This window comes from Coenobita brevimanus, chromosome 29, assembly GCF_032717465.1.
Source record: "Coenobita brevimanus isolate Jiangsu-jjx chromosome 29, ASM3271746v2, whole genome shotgun sequence".
In the NCBI taxonomy this organism is placed as follows: domain Eukaryota; kingdom Metazoa; phylum Arthropoda; class Malacostraca; order Decapoda; family Coenobitidae; genus Coenobita; species Coenobita brevimanus.
In genome coordinates, this window is record NC_136982.1 from 38,382,150 (window position 1) to 38,394,781 (window position 12,632).

General features: G+C 41.1%; 1 protein-coding gene across 1 annotated transcript in view; it reads left to right on the forward strand.

Annotated features, from left to right (window-relative positions):
* Positions 1-8,159: 8,159 nt before the first annotated feature.
* LOC145395007 (transient receptor potential cation channel subfamily A member 1-like) overlaps positions 8,160-12,632 on the forward strand; it is a 128,434-nt gene continuing 123,961 nt past the window's right edge. Inside the window, exon 1 of the mRNA XM_080268752.1 lies at positions 8,160-8,226. Within this exon, the coding sequence (XP_080124878.1) occupies positions 8,160-8,226 (67 nt within the window). The remainder of the gene's footprint in view (positions 8,227-12,632) is intronic.

The following is a 12,632-nucleotide window of genomic DNA, read 5'->3' on the forward strand; positions in this document are numbered from 1 at the left end:
TATCTTGAGTTTTGTGCTGATTGTGAAACTTTAATTTCCTTTTCATTTTTTACCAGTAATTTCAAGTTACTGACTTCATCACATAAATATTTTCTTTGTGAACTGCATATAATGTCATGAAATGTAATGTAATGAAGTATAATTTTATAATGTACTCTGTACTGAACTACAGATTTTTGCAGACTACAATTTGTTTTTCCCCAATTAAAGCAGATAAATGAGCATAGATCACAATGATAAAGATTACGTTTTCTTTCCCTTTTCAAAGTGCCAGAGGTATGTGCTATGTGGAATACCTTTCTCTTCTTTGATGTATGTAACCCAGAGAATAACACTATTTGTGTATCTTTACATGTTGTAAAAGGCAGCTAATGAGGACAGGAATAAGAAGCTAGACCCAAAGAGTACAAGTTCAACCCCAGGCTGGAGCAGGGAACATTTTGATTATTGAATCTCAATAAAAGAAAGTAGGCTGTAACATCAGCTGATCAGGACAGGACTCTTGGGGAGGACAGGAATGCTGGTGACAGGGAGAGCTGGAGCTCCTTTCTCACTAGCCATCAGGATATCCTGACCATCCCCCTTTGCTAACCCTTCCAGTGTGACAGTAACATGGAGCGTAGGCCAACATACTCTCCCAAACACATTTCTCTATTATCTTACGTACTACTCTATACTGTATGCTCCTTACGTACCACACAATGTTCTCCCACTATATCACGGGTTGATGTGAGCAAGGCCATGCAGCCAGAAAACTTTGTCCCCACTACCTAGTGGTGGAAGTCATGGCATGGGCTCCACCAGCATGGTTTTGGGGGGCTGGGGTGGGATGAGGCTTGGATCTATGCCAGAGGGTACAGGGCAGTGCAGTTCCCAGGCTGCTGCTTTTACCCAGTATAACGCTTCCTATCACATCCACATCCACACCACAACGCTCCTTTATATCCTCATTCATCAGCCTGTCTCTCCATGTGACTTCACAGGCTCCTCTTAAATAGCTCATTTCCACCGCTCTCACTCTTGACTTGTGTCCTTCCAACAACGTCCAAGCTTCACTTCCATACATTAGAGTTGGTATCACAATGCTGTCATGTAGTAACTTTTTCACTTCCATGCTCACTTCCCTGTTTCTTATCACTGCTTTCAAGGAACCAGCAACCTTTCTTCCCTGCTGTACCCTTTCAATCACTTCACCCTCCAAACCTCCATCCTTACTCATCACACTACCCAAGTACTTAAACGTACACACATTTTCCAATTCCTCACCATCCAACCTTGCTGTACATTCACTGACTTCACCTCTCTCAAAGACCATCACTTTACTCTTCCCTACATTCACTTTTAGATTCCGTTCCTTACACACTCTCTCAAACTCATCCACCAAGCCTTGCAGCTATCCTTCGTCTTCACTCAACAACACAGTATCATCTGCAAACAACAGTACAGGGAGTTTCCAAACACTATCCTCTCTCACCAGGGCCACTCCAAGAACCACTTCCCTACCTTGTACCTCTTTTATTACCCCATCCATGTACAGGTTGAACAACCATGGAGAAATGACACATCCCTGTTTCAACCCAACCTTCAAAGAGAAAAATTCACTTAGTTCACCTTCCACACGCACTGCAGCCTTAGCACCATCATACTCTTCACAGCATTCAACAACTTCCCATCTACTCCATCTATTCTTAATACTTTCCACAATCCTTGTCTATCCACCCTGTCATATGCTTTCTCCAAATCCATGAAAGCCACATACAACTTCTTTCCTTTCTCTAGAAACTTTTCCACTAAAGATCTAAGAATGAATATCTGATCTACACAACCTCTTCCCTTCCTAAAACCTCCCTGTTCTTCTCCAACTAATCCCAAAATATATAAACAGTTGTAGCCTATAGGCTACATACATATATACTGTCATATGCTTTCTCCAAATCCATGAAAGCCGCATACAACTTCTTTCCCTTCTCTAGAAACTTTTCCACTAAAGATCTAAGAATGAATATCTGATCTACACAACCTCTTCCCTTCCTAAAGCCTCCCTGTTCGTCTCCAACTAATCCCATAATATATAAACAGTTGTAGCCTATAGGCTACATACATATATACTGTATATATATTATGGGATTAGTTGGAGAAGAACAGGGAGGCTTTAGGAAGGGAAGAGGTTGTGTAGATCAGATATTCATTCTTAGATCTCTAGTGGAAAAGTTTCTAGAGAAGGGAAAGAAGTTGTATGTGGCTTTCATGGATTTGGAGAAAACATATGACAGGGTGGATAGACAAGGATTGTGGAAAGTATTAAGAATATATGGAGTAGATGGGAAGTTGTTGAATTCTGTGAAGAGTATGATGGTGCTAAGACTGCAGTGCGTGTGGATGGTGAACTAAGTGAATTTTTCTCTTTGAAGGTTGGGTTGAAACGGATGTGTCATTTCTCCATGGTTGTTCAATTTGCACATGGATGGCATAATAAAAGAGGTACAAGGTATTGTAGTGGATGTTGGAGTGGCCCTGGTGAGAGAGGATAGTGTTTGGAAACTCCCTGTACTGTTGTTTGCAGATGATACTGTGTTGTTGAGTGAAGACGAAGGATAAATGCAAGTGCTTGGTGGATGAGTATGGGAGAGTGTGTAAGAAACGGAATCAAAAGGTGAATGTAGGGAAGAGTAAAGTGATGGTCTTTGAGAGAGGTGAAGTCAGTGAATGTACAGCAAGGTTGGATGGTGAGGAATTGGAAAATGTGAGTACGTTTAAGTACTTGGGTAGTGTGATGAGTAAGGATGGAGGTTTGGAGGGTGAAGTGCTTGAAAGGGTACAGCAGGGAAGAAAGGTTGCTGGTTCCTTGAAAGCAGTGATAAGAAACAGGGAAGTGAGCATGGAAGTGAAAAAGTTACTACATGACAGCATTGTGATACCAACTCTAACGTATGGAAGTGAAGCTTGGACGTTGTTGGAAGGACACAAGTCATGAGTGAGAGCAGTGGAAATGAGCTATTTAAGAGGAGCCTGTGGAGTCACATGGAGAGACAGGCTGACGAATGAGGATATAAAGAAGCGTTGTGGTGTGAATGTGGATGTGATAGGAAGCGTTATGAGGAACACACTGAGGTGGTTTGGCCATGTGGAGAGGATGGAGGGTGAACTGATGAAGAGGGTGTACGTGAGTGAGGTGGAGGGGGCAATAGGGAGGGGGAGGCCGAGGATGAGATGGAGGGATGGGGTGGAGAGGTATATGAGAGAGGGGGGTGTGAGTTGGGAGCATGGCAGTGAAATGGCAGGGAACAGGGTGACGTGGAGGAGATTTGTTTGTGGCCACCCCAAACGGGATTGAGGCGTCTGGCAATAGATAGATAGATATTATGGGAGTCTCGGCACACTTCCTTTTATTCATGTATTATTTTTTTAATCCAGAAATGTTTTCCTTGTGTGTTGATATAAAACGTATTGTGTATATCGTGACTGCAGAGTGGTAGATCCTATATATAGTGCAAGTTAATGCATCTGCAGAGTAGTACAGAAAATGAGATTAACAAGCCGAACTGAAGTTCGCCTGCAAATTTTTAGTGGTCATGTTACATGCACATGTCACCATCATAAGCTTGCTTTCAGTTGAAATAGAAGGATGCACAGTATTTTACCCTGGGTTATAAGACTCAAAACAGAACCACAAAATAATGGGTTACTATTCAGTCCAGAGAGAAAGACTGAAGGAATGGTTAACAGACAAGAGGTAGTTCGCCACAGACATCGTTTCAAAGGGCTGCTCGGCTGGTTTCGAGCCTTTTCGGCAATTTAGGAAATTCGACAACCCTGATAATACAAAAATTACCTTCGAAATATAGTAGCTGCTTTGAAAATCATATTCGTTTTCGCAAAACAAAAGCACCCCTCAACCATTCCTATAAAGAAAGTAATATCTAATAATAAAAGATCACGACCCTTTTGTGCCGAAAAAGTAGAGTACCGTGGTGGCATATTTTTCTTACCTGTTCTGTTGCCATACACAAGAATAAATTAAGGGTTGTTTGACCAACACTGGATTTTGTCAAGATAACCAACCCCAAGAATAGAACCAAAATGTCGATATGAGATTTTCCCAGCATCTACGGCTGGTTGTGTAGCCGGGGCACAAGATAAACCTACGAAGTGCCCTGAAAAAGGGTGAGTTCTGTTGAGTGCGATGGATAATGGAAGATGCGACTTAAGTTTGGTCTAAATCGGATCAAAACTGTTGAAGGTGACCTTGCTCAGCAATCTTGACATATGACCTGTTGTTCTCGAAATCCAGTCTCTGTCCTTGGCTGACCCTCAGTCCATACAGTAATTTATCGAAATCTAATTAAAACCGAGTTATGTGGTCGAACCTGTGGCCATGGCCATGACCCCTGACTTCACAAAATCAAATAACCTCATCCTTGCCTCACCCTAAACCATTCCATCAAATATGACGTAAACCGGATCAAAACTGTTTTCGTTGACCTTGCCGTGTGTCCGTAACCTTTGATCTGTTGTTCTCTAAAATCCCCTAGCCTGACTCCCATGCAGTGGAAAAAAGTATGATCTCAGTCAGATTCAAATTCAGGTTGTTTATTGCTCTCTGACAGACACACTGGCAGGGCAAAACATTACACCTGTTGCCCCATTGTGTATGCAGGTGTAGTAATGACTCTCCTTAACCTTTTTAATCCGGTGACATCTTTTTATTATTTTCACACAGTTTTACGCAACTTAGAAGACACCGATATGGAGAGGTGAGATACATCCATCATTTACCTCCTCAGTAAAAGTCTCTCTATAGGGCCTAGCTGATTTCAATAATAATAATAATAATAATAATAATAATAATAATGTGGTACCAGTAATGGTACTGGTATAACAGTGTTATTGGTAGTGATGTAATAGTAGTAGTAGTAGTAGTAGTACTGTAGTAGATGTAGTAGTAGTAATAATAATACCATGATACTAGTAATAGTAGCATTAATAGTAGTACCGGAGTACTGTAGGTGTAATAGTAGTAGTAGTAGCAGCAGCAGCAGTAGTAGTAGTACCGGAGCACTGTAGGTGTAATAGTAGTAGTAGTAGTTGTAACAGAAATAATAGTACTGGAGTAGTGTATGTGTAACAGTAGTATTAGTACCGTACTATTGTAGCAGGAGTAGTACAGTAGTAGTAGTAATTAGGCTATAATCATAATAAAATTGATGATAATAATAATAATAATAATAATAATAATAATAATAATAATAATAAACAGATTGACGGTGTTGCGGATATATTTATTCAGTTATTTATTTATTCATTATCTGTTATTTTAGATGAGTAGTGAGATGGACAAAGAGAAGGCCCATAAGATGAACGATGAGGTGTATACCCCTGGAAAGCGTCCAGAGGAGGTGGTGCACCTGTACGACATGTACTCCCACAAATCGTACAACTCTCAAACATATTTACAATCGATACCCCGACGTAACTTGAGCTTTCTACAGGAGGGACAAGGAAGAAAATGGGGCCAAGTCTTCCCATGCCTCGCGTTCCTCCTACAAAAAGCAAATCTTACCTACGCCCCCTTTAGCCTTGGTCCACATTTCCAGGCCCCCCCCCCTCAGCTTCCAGGAATCATCAGACTCTAAATACTTCCTCCTGATGTTTGCTATCAATGATATCGGAGTTTCAAATGGACATTTGAGTGCTGTCTGAATTAGTCCTTCTTCTGCAGTCCACAAGTCCCTTTTTCGGGGGATGGGAGCAGTTGTGGGACTTTATATAACCTGGTACTGGACCCGCCAGGTTTGGTGCCACCACGTGAAGGCGTCGCTCTCCTGCATCTACCTCGTTTATAAAGGAAAAATACTATTGATAGCGTTTTGCTTTTAATTAATAAGTAATTTAAATAAGTACATATAAGCAACTTAATAGTAGGGGAGAGCGGTGAGGATTCGGACATTTTTTACTTTTTACTGTATTGAGCCAAGAGTTGATGCAGTAGGATTTTCTTTTGCAGCTCAACATGTAGCCACATCATTGATGTACCTGGGGTAAATAGGCCAAGAAGAAACCTCTAATACATTTGAAGCTATAGCTCGTCAAATGAAAGTTTCCAAAATGTCCGAATCCTCCCCACTTGTGGTGAGGATACGGACATGAGGGTGGGAGGATCTGGACGTGTAATGAAATATTTTTCTAATGTATAATGCAGATGGTACTTTTTGCTTTTGGTCGGCAACTTATCTAGGGATGTTAGATAATGAATAAAAAGTAAATACTTTGTGGAACATCCTTTTATTTAATTCGTTATATTCATATGCAAAATGAGACCATAACTAAGATATTTTTGCCTTCAATAAAAAAAGAATAAGTCAAAATGTGAACCATTCTTGAATTGAAAAGCTTTAATTCCTCACAAAATAAATTGGTATAATTCCTAATAATTAGGGTAGGCCTATAGGCTTATATAAACTGATTAGGCTCATTCTTCTTTGATAAGCTTATGAAATAAATAAATCAAAATAAGCAACGTTGGGTCTGGTTAGTACTTGGATGGGTGACCGCCTGGGAACACCAGATGCTGTTGGCATCCCTACGTGTCAAGTGGGGTTGGTGGAGGATTAGTGCCCTTCCCTGTAAAACAATTAACTCTAAGCCCTTGGCCACCCCGTTTGGGATATATGGCGTCTGGCAATGAATGAATGAATATGTAGAACAGTAACTTCCTAACTGAAATCCCTCATCATCAGCCCTGTTTCTATCCCTCTTTACATTATCATGAAGAGTGCTGCGAGAGATTTCAAACCTCTCAGCCACTTTTCTTATTGAGCCATTTTTCTCGATCACTTCCTTAACAGCAGCTTCTAGAGTAGCAGCATCCCTCTCCCTGTTAGTTTTTTTCTTATATTTGCGTCCCATTGTAAGAATTCGTACACCTGAAACAATATATAGGCAAATTTTCCAATAATGAGATTTCAGATGGGTCCCCTAGTTGAAATGAATTTGTAAGGTTATTCAACCTCATTCATTTTCAAATGGGGTTCATAACATTAAAAGAGAAAATTATTTCCAATATATAGAATCACACAAACTCAAGGGTGTCCACAGTCAAAGCTGAATAATTCATCAAGAATATTGCTTAGTACAAAATATAATTATATTACAGTAGGCTACACAGTATATAAATATATACTTACCGGTAGTATATAATTATATTATAATATATAGCCTACGATAGTATATAGTATATTAGTCATAATATAGTTATACTAAATTACTTAATGATTGCTTGTTAACGCCTCTTATTTATGTGATTATAATCAATTAAATTGGTGGGAGGATTCGGACACGTCCGAATCCTCACCCTCCCATAATGTCCGAACCGTCCCACATATACAAATATTTTTTTAATGGCCTCAGCTCAAAATTATTGGCAGCTTTCAAGTCGACAACAGCTGCAATATCTCGGGTATACGATGCAGTTTCACCTCTAGTATTGAATACTCACTTCCTCAGTATATTCATAGTACCACAGCTTACGATATTAAGTCGAAAAATTACATAGGAAATACGAAAAACCACAAAATGTAACCTACATTTCAAAAGAAGCGGCAGCCCTTGAAGAAAATCCACGTGACGAAACTACACAAAAGTCTCGCAATTTCACGCGGTTTCTCACAACTGAGGGACCCATACGTTTTTCAGGACTAGTACTGTCCGGATCCTCCTCCGTCCGAAACCTCACCGCTCTCCCCTACACAGCATTTAAACATTTTTGCTACCGGTACAGATAGTTTGCTGCTGTTGATTGTGCATGGCCGCGTGTTGAGAGGACGTTGTAGATCACCATAGTATTCATCCCCCCCCCCCCTGTATTTTGTCTTCAGAGAAAGCAACGCAGAAACAATGTCCTCATGGAGATACTTGCGTATGGACGTTTTGGATAATAAAAAAATTACCACGTTAACATAATCCCCGAACAAAAGAGATCATAAACACCTCCAAATGGTCAAAACCACCACCACCACCACCACCACCACATATTTATGAATACCATCACATGGTTATAAACAACACCACATAATCATAAACACCACCTCATGGTAATTAACACCGTCTCTTGGTCATTAACACCACCGCATACGTGTAGTCAAAAACACCACGACATAGTCATGGTCAAAGCAGGACAGTGTGGCCATAGTCATAAACTAAGAGATGGACATAAAGCATCACTACTTGGTCAGAAACATCTCCACCTTGTCATAAACCAGCTCCACAAAGCCATAAACATATCAGCATATGGTTGTAAAACAACACCTCAGAGTCACAAATATCAAATCAACACCATCTTCGTAGTCGCTTTTTATTTGTCAGGTTTCCTTCTTGTTAAGAAGCAAACCAGATTGCATTCTTTCAGCCTGCAGGCATACCGATAGTTATTGTTGGTATGATCATCGAAGAAACAAGTATGTGAGTGCGAGAGACAGGAAACAGTCACCTGTGGACGTGGCGAGCTTCTGGCACTGAAGTGAAAATAGCAGGGCAGATTTACATACAAATTAGGAACAAAAACCAACTTTGATACTCTAACCTTGATGACTGGGTTGTGGTCAGTCTTACAGTACAAGACTCAAGTGTTGTTGGCATTAGAAAAAATATTTTTTAATGACGACACCTGTATTAGTTTTACTTAGATAAAGATTTATGTCATAGGTTGCTTCTTATATCATAGCCTATAGTTCATTATGTATTCATTGTTAGGTTAAATATGCTATGTCTTATTCGTCAGAATTTTCTAATAATTCAGTTTTCTGACAGAATCATTCAGACTCCCACATAGTTTTTAATAATATAAATATTCCCATTTCCTCTAGTGTTAACATTCTCGGTGTGACACTAAATACTAACCTAAGCTGGACACCCTATGTTAGATCCATTGCCAAAGAAGCCTCTAAAAAACTGGGACTTGGAATTTTTCACTGACCAGCAGTTGGCCATAATTTATAAAAGTCATCTGTGTTCTCAGATCTGTCTATCTATTGGCAGACGCCATAATCCCGTAAGGGGTGGCCGTTTGACTTTGAGTTATTTGTTTTACGGGGAGGGGCATTAACCCTCCATGGCTGATGGAATACTGTTCACCTCTGTGGAATCGATGTGGAGTGGTTGCATTGACACACTGTGTGTATATATTCCTTTTTAATGAAAGGGGTGACCTTTTTTTCATAAAAAACAACTAACTCAAAGTAAAATGGCCACCCCTTATGGGATTATGGCGTCTGGCAATAGATAGATAGATAGTTTTGTTTACCAAATGCACTCTATCCCATGCGTATACTTCAGCTTTCTTTAGTATAATCTGTTATCTTAATAACTTGGCCAAATGATTTGAGCATGTAGATGTACAGTAGTTACCAAGTAAAGTATAGAAACCTTGAGTACAGTGACCCAAAAACAACTTCTTGTATCATTTAGCTACATGGATACTGTAAACTTCAGATATAATACCTGTATCTGCAAAGTAAACTTTTATTTTACACCAAATTACACTTTAATTATTAAAAAAAAAAAAAAAAGCTGAATAGGCTTGCTTTGCAAGCCACCACCCCTTCCCCAATCCTGACAAATGGGCCCCCGTACAGCATGTGCCTGATGTGCGTCCACCACAAATACATCCACCACAAATACTTCTGCGGGCGCCGCTGGTTACACAATCGTCGTACATGTCCTTCACCACCCTCACGTACTTCTCTGCCACTCTTGACTTTCTCATACAGTACCACAGCTCCTTTCTCGGTGTTCTATCATAAGGCATCTCCAAGTCTATAAACACGCAGTACAACTGCTGGCCTTCTCTATACTTCTCCATCACCATTCTTAAAGCAAATATGGCATCTGTAGTACTTCTCCCTGGCCTAAAACCAAATTGCACCTCACAGATCCTCACTTCTCTTCTCAGCCAAGCTTCCACCACTCTTTCCCATATCTTCATTGCATGGCTGATCAGCATTATACCTCCGTAGTTGCTGCAGAACTGCACATCACCCTTGTTCTTGAAAATCGAAACTAGAACACTTTTTCTCCTCTCCTCCGGCATCCTCTCACCCTCAAGGGATTTTGTTAAACAACCTGGAAACCACGTCACGGCCATCCCTCCTAAGCTTTTCCATGCTTCCACTGGTATTATAACACCTGGGCCCACTGCCTTACCATCCTTCATCCTCTTCGTGGCATTCTTCACTTCCTCTTTGCTGATCTCTTGCACTTCCTGATTCACTACCTCCAACTCTTCCAACCTTCTGTCTGTCTGTCTCTCTCTCTCTCTCTCACACACATTTTCTGTATTCGTCAACTCTTCGAAATACTCTTTGCACCTTCTTAGTACACTCTCCTCACTTGTCAGTATATTGCCATCTACATCCTTTATCATTCTAACATGCTACACATCCCGCCCAGCTCTGTCTCTCTGCCTGGCTATTCGGTGCAGGTCTTTTTCCCATTCTCTACTATTCAGATTCTCGTCCAGCTTCTGGTAGCTATGTCTTTTCTTTTGCCTTAGCAACCTCTTTCTTGACTACGTTCCTTGTCTCCTTATACTCCCGAATGCTTTCTTCGTCCTTGTGTCTATCCATATTCCCCATATTCTTCTTTGCCTGCTTCTTCCTATTTATGCTATCCTGTACTTCCTCATTCCACCACCAAGTCTCCTTGTCTTCCCTCCTCTGTCTCGATGTCACCCCAAGTACCTTGGCATTCTCCCACACCACTTTTGAGATAACTGCCCATCCGTCCTCGTCTTCTCTGCCTCCGAAAGCCTGACTTACCTCCTCTCTAAATTTACTACTGAGGTCTTGCTCTTTCAGCTTCCACCACCTAATCCATGGTTCAGGTCTCACTTTCCTCCCTGTCTTCACTTTCAAACTCATATTACCAACCAACACCCTATGCTGTCTTACTACACTCTCCCCTGGCAATACCTTACGATCATTGAATTCTTTCAAGTTGCATCTCCCACCTAGGATATAATCTATCTGTGTACTCCTTCCCCCACTCTTATACGTAATCCTGTGCTCCTCCTTCTTCCTGAAATAAGTGTTTACTACAGCCATCTCCATCCTTTTTGAAAAATCAACAACCATCTGACCCTTAAAGTTCCTCTCCCCGACACTGTACCTCCCTATCACCTCGTGACCACTGTTTCCTTCTCCAACATGCCCATTCAAATCCACTCCCATAACCTCTCTTTCCTTCCTGGGTATGCTCTAAATCACTTCCTCTACTTCACTCCAAAACTCTTCCTTTTCCTCCAACTCACACTCCACTTGCGGGGCATATGCACTGATGACATTAAATCAGGATCCCCTCAATTTCCATCCTCAAACTCATAACTCTATCTGACATTCTTTTCACCTCCAGTACACTATCTATATACTTTTCCTTCACTGCCACTCCTACGCCATTTCTCCTCCCATCCACGCCATGGTAGAACAACTTGAACTCTCCTCCAATCGTCCTTGCTTTACGTCCCTGCCATTTCGTTTCCTGCACACATAGTATATCCAACTTTCTTCTCCCCATCATATCGGCCAGTTCTCTCCCTTTACCCGTCATCGTGCCCACATGCAAAGAGTCCACTCTCATCTTCACTCTTCTACTCTCCCTTCTCTCCCGCTTCCTCTGGAACTGTCTTCCTCCTCTTCTCTTCCTCTCCTTCCTTTGTCCAACAGTCGCATAGGCCTACTTTCCACCGGCCCCCTGTTGGACAACAGCACCGGTGGCGGTTGTTGTTGACCCGGGCCACGACCGATCCAGTATGAAGTTTCCTTTTGTGCTCCGCATATTGAGTTGGCCAGGGTTTTTACGCCGGCTGCCCTTCCACGACGCAAGCCTCCCCATTTATTCTGGCTTAGGACAGGCACTGAGTTGCACTGGCTTGTGGTCCCCAGTGGCTGGGTTAGATGTGTGCATTGTTGTCCAGTGGTAAAATTACACAGTGAATTTCTGTGATGGTGATTTACTATAAAAATTTTATTATATGTTTGTTTTATATACTGTATGTGCTTGTGTGTGTGTTTTTTTTTTTTTTATATATTTCAGATACGCCAAGGTCCGTTATTTGGCTTGCCGTAGGATGATATACTTGTATTACTGAACAGTTAGAAGAGATATGATCAGAGCGAAGCACAAAATCATGATGGCAAATAAGAGAAAACTGGAGTACGGGCTCACACATCATAATCATTCTCACAACCACTTTTTACTATTGAATTACTGACACATCCAGTCAGCTGAGTTTGGCTAAAGTAATAAGCAATTTTAACAGTGATTAAGTTTTTCACGACGTATTTTAACCAGTGGACAGTTTTTTAATAGCTGGTTAAGCAAGTCAGCTGCTGGATAAGTTTTCAAGCAACCCAGATCAGGCCCCGTTGAATCACTGGCTCAGTCTTGGTCAACAGTGTACTGTCGGTCGCTAGATTGAGCTTATGTCACTAGGTTATATTAAGTTACCCGGTCAAATAAGATCACTTCCTCCTTTCGTACATGTACCTCATATTTCACTTTCATTCATCATTTACGTTTTCATATGAGACTGACTGACTTAGATGAGTGACACTGAGATTCCAGAAATCAAATACGACTAG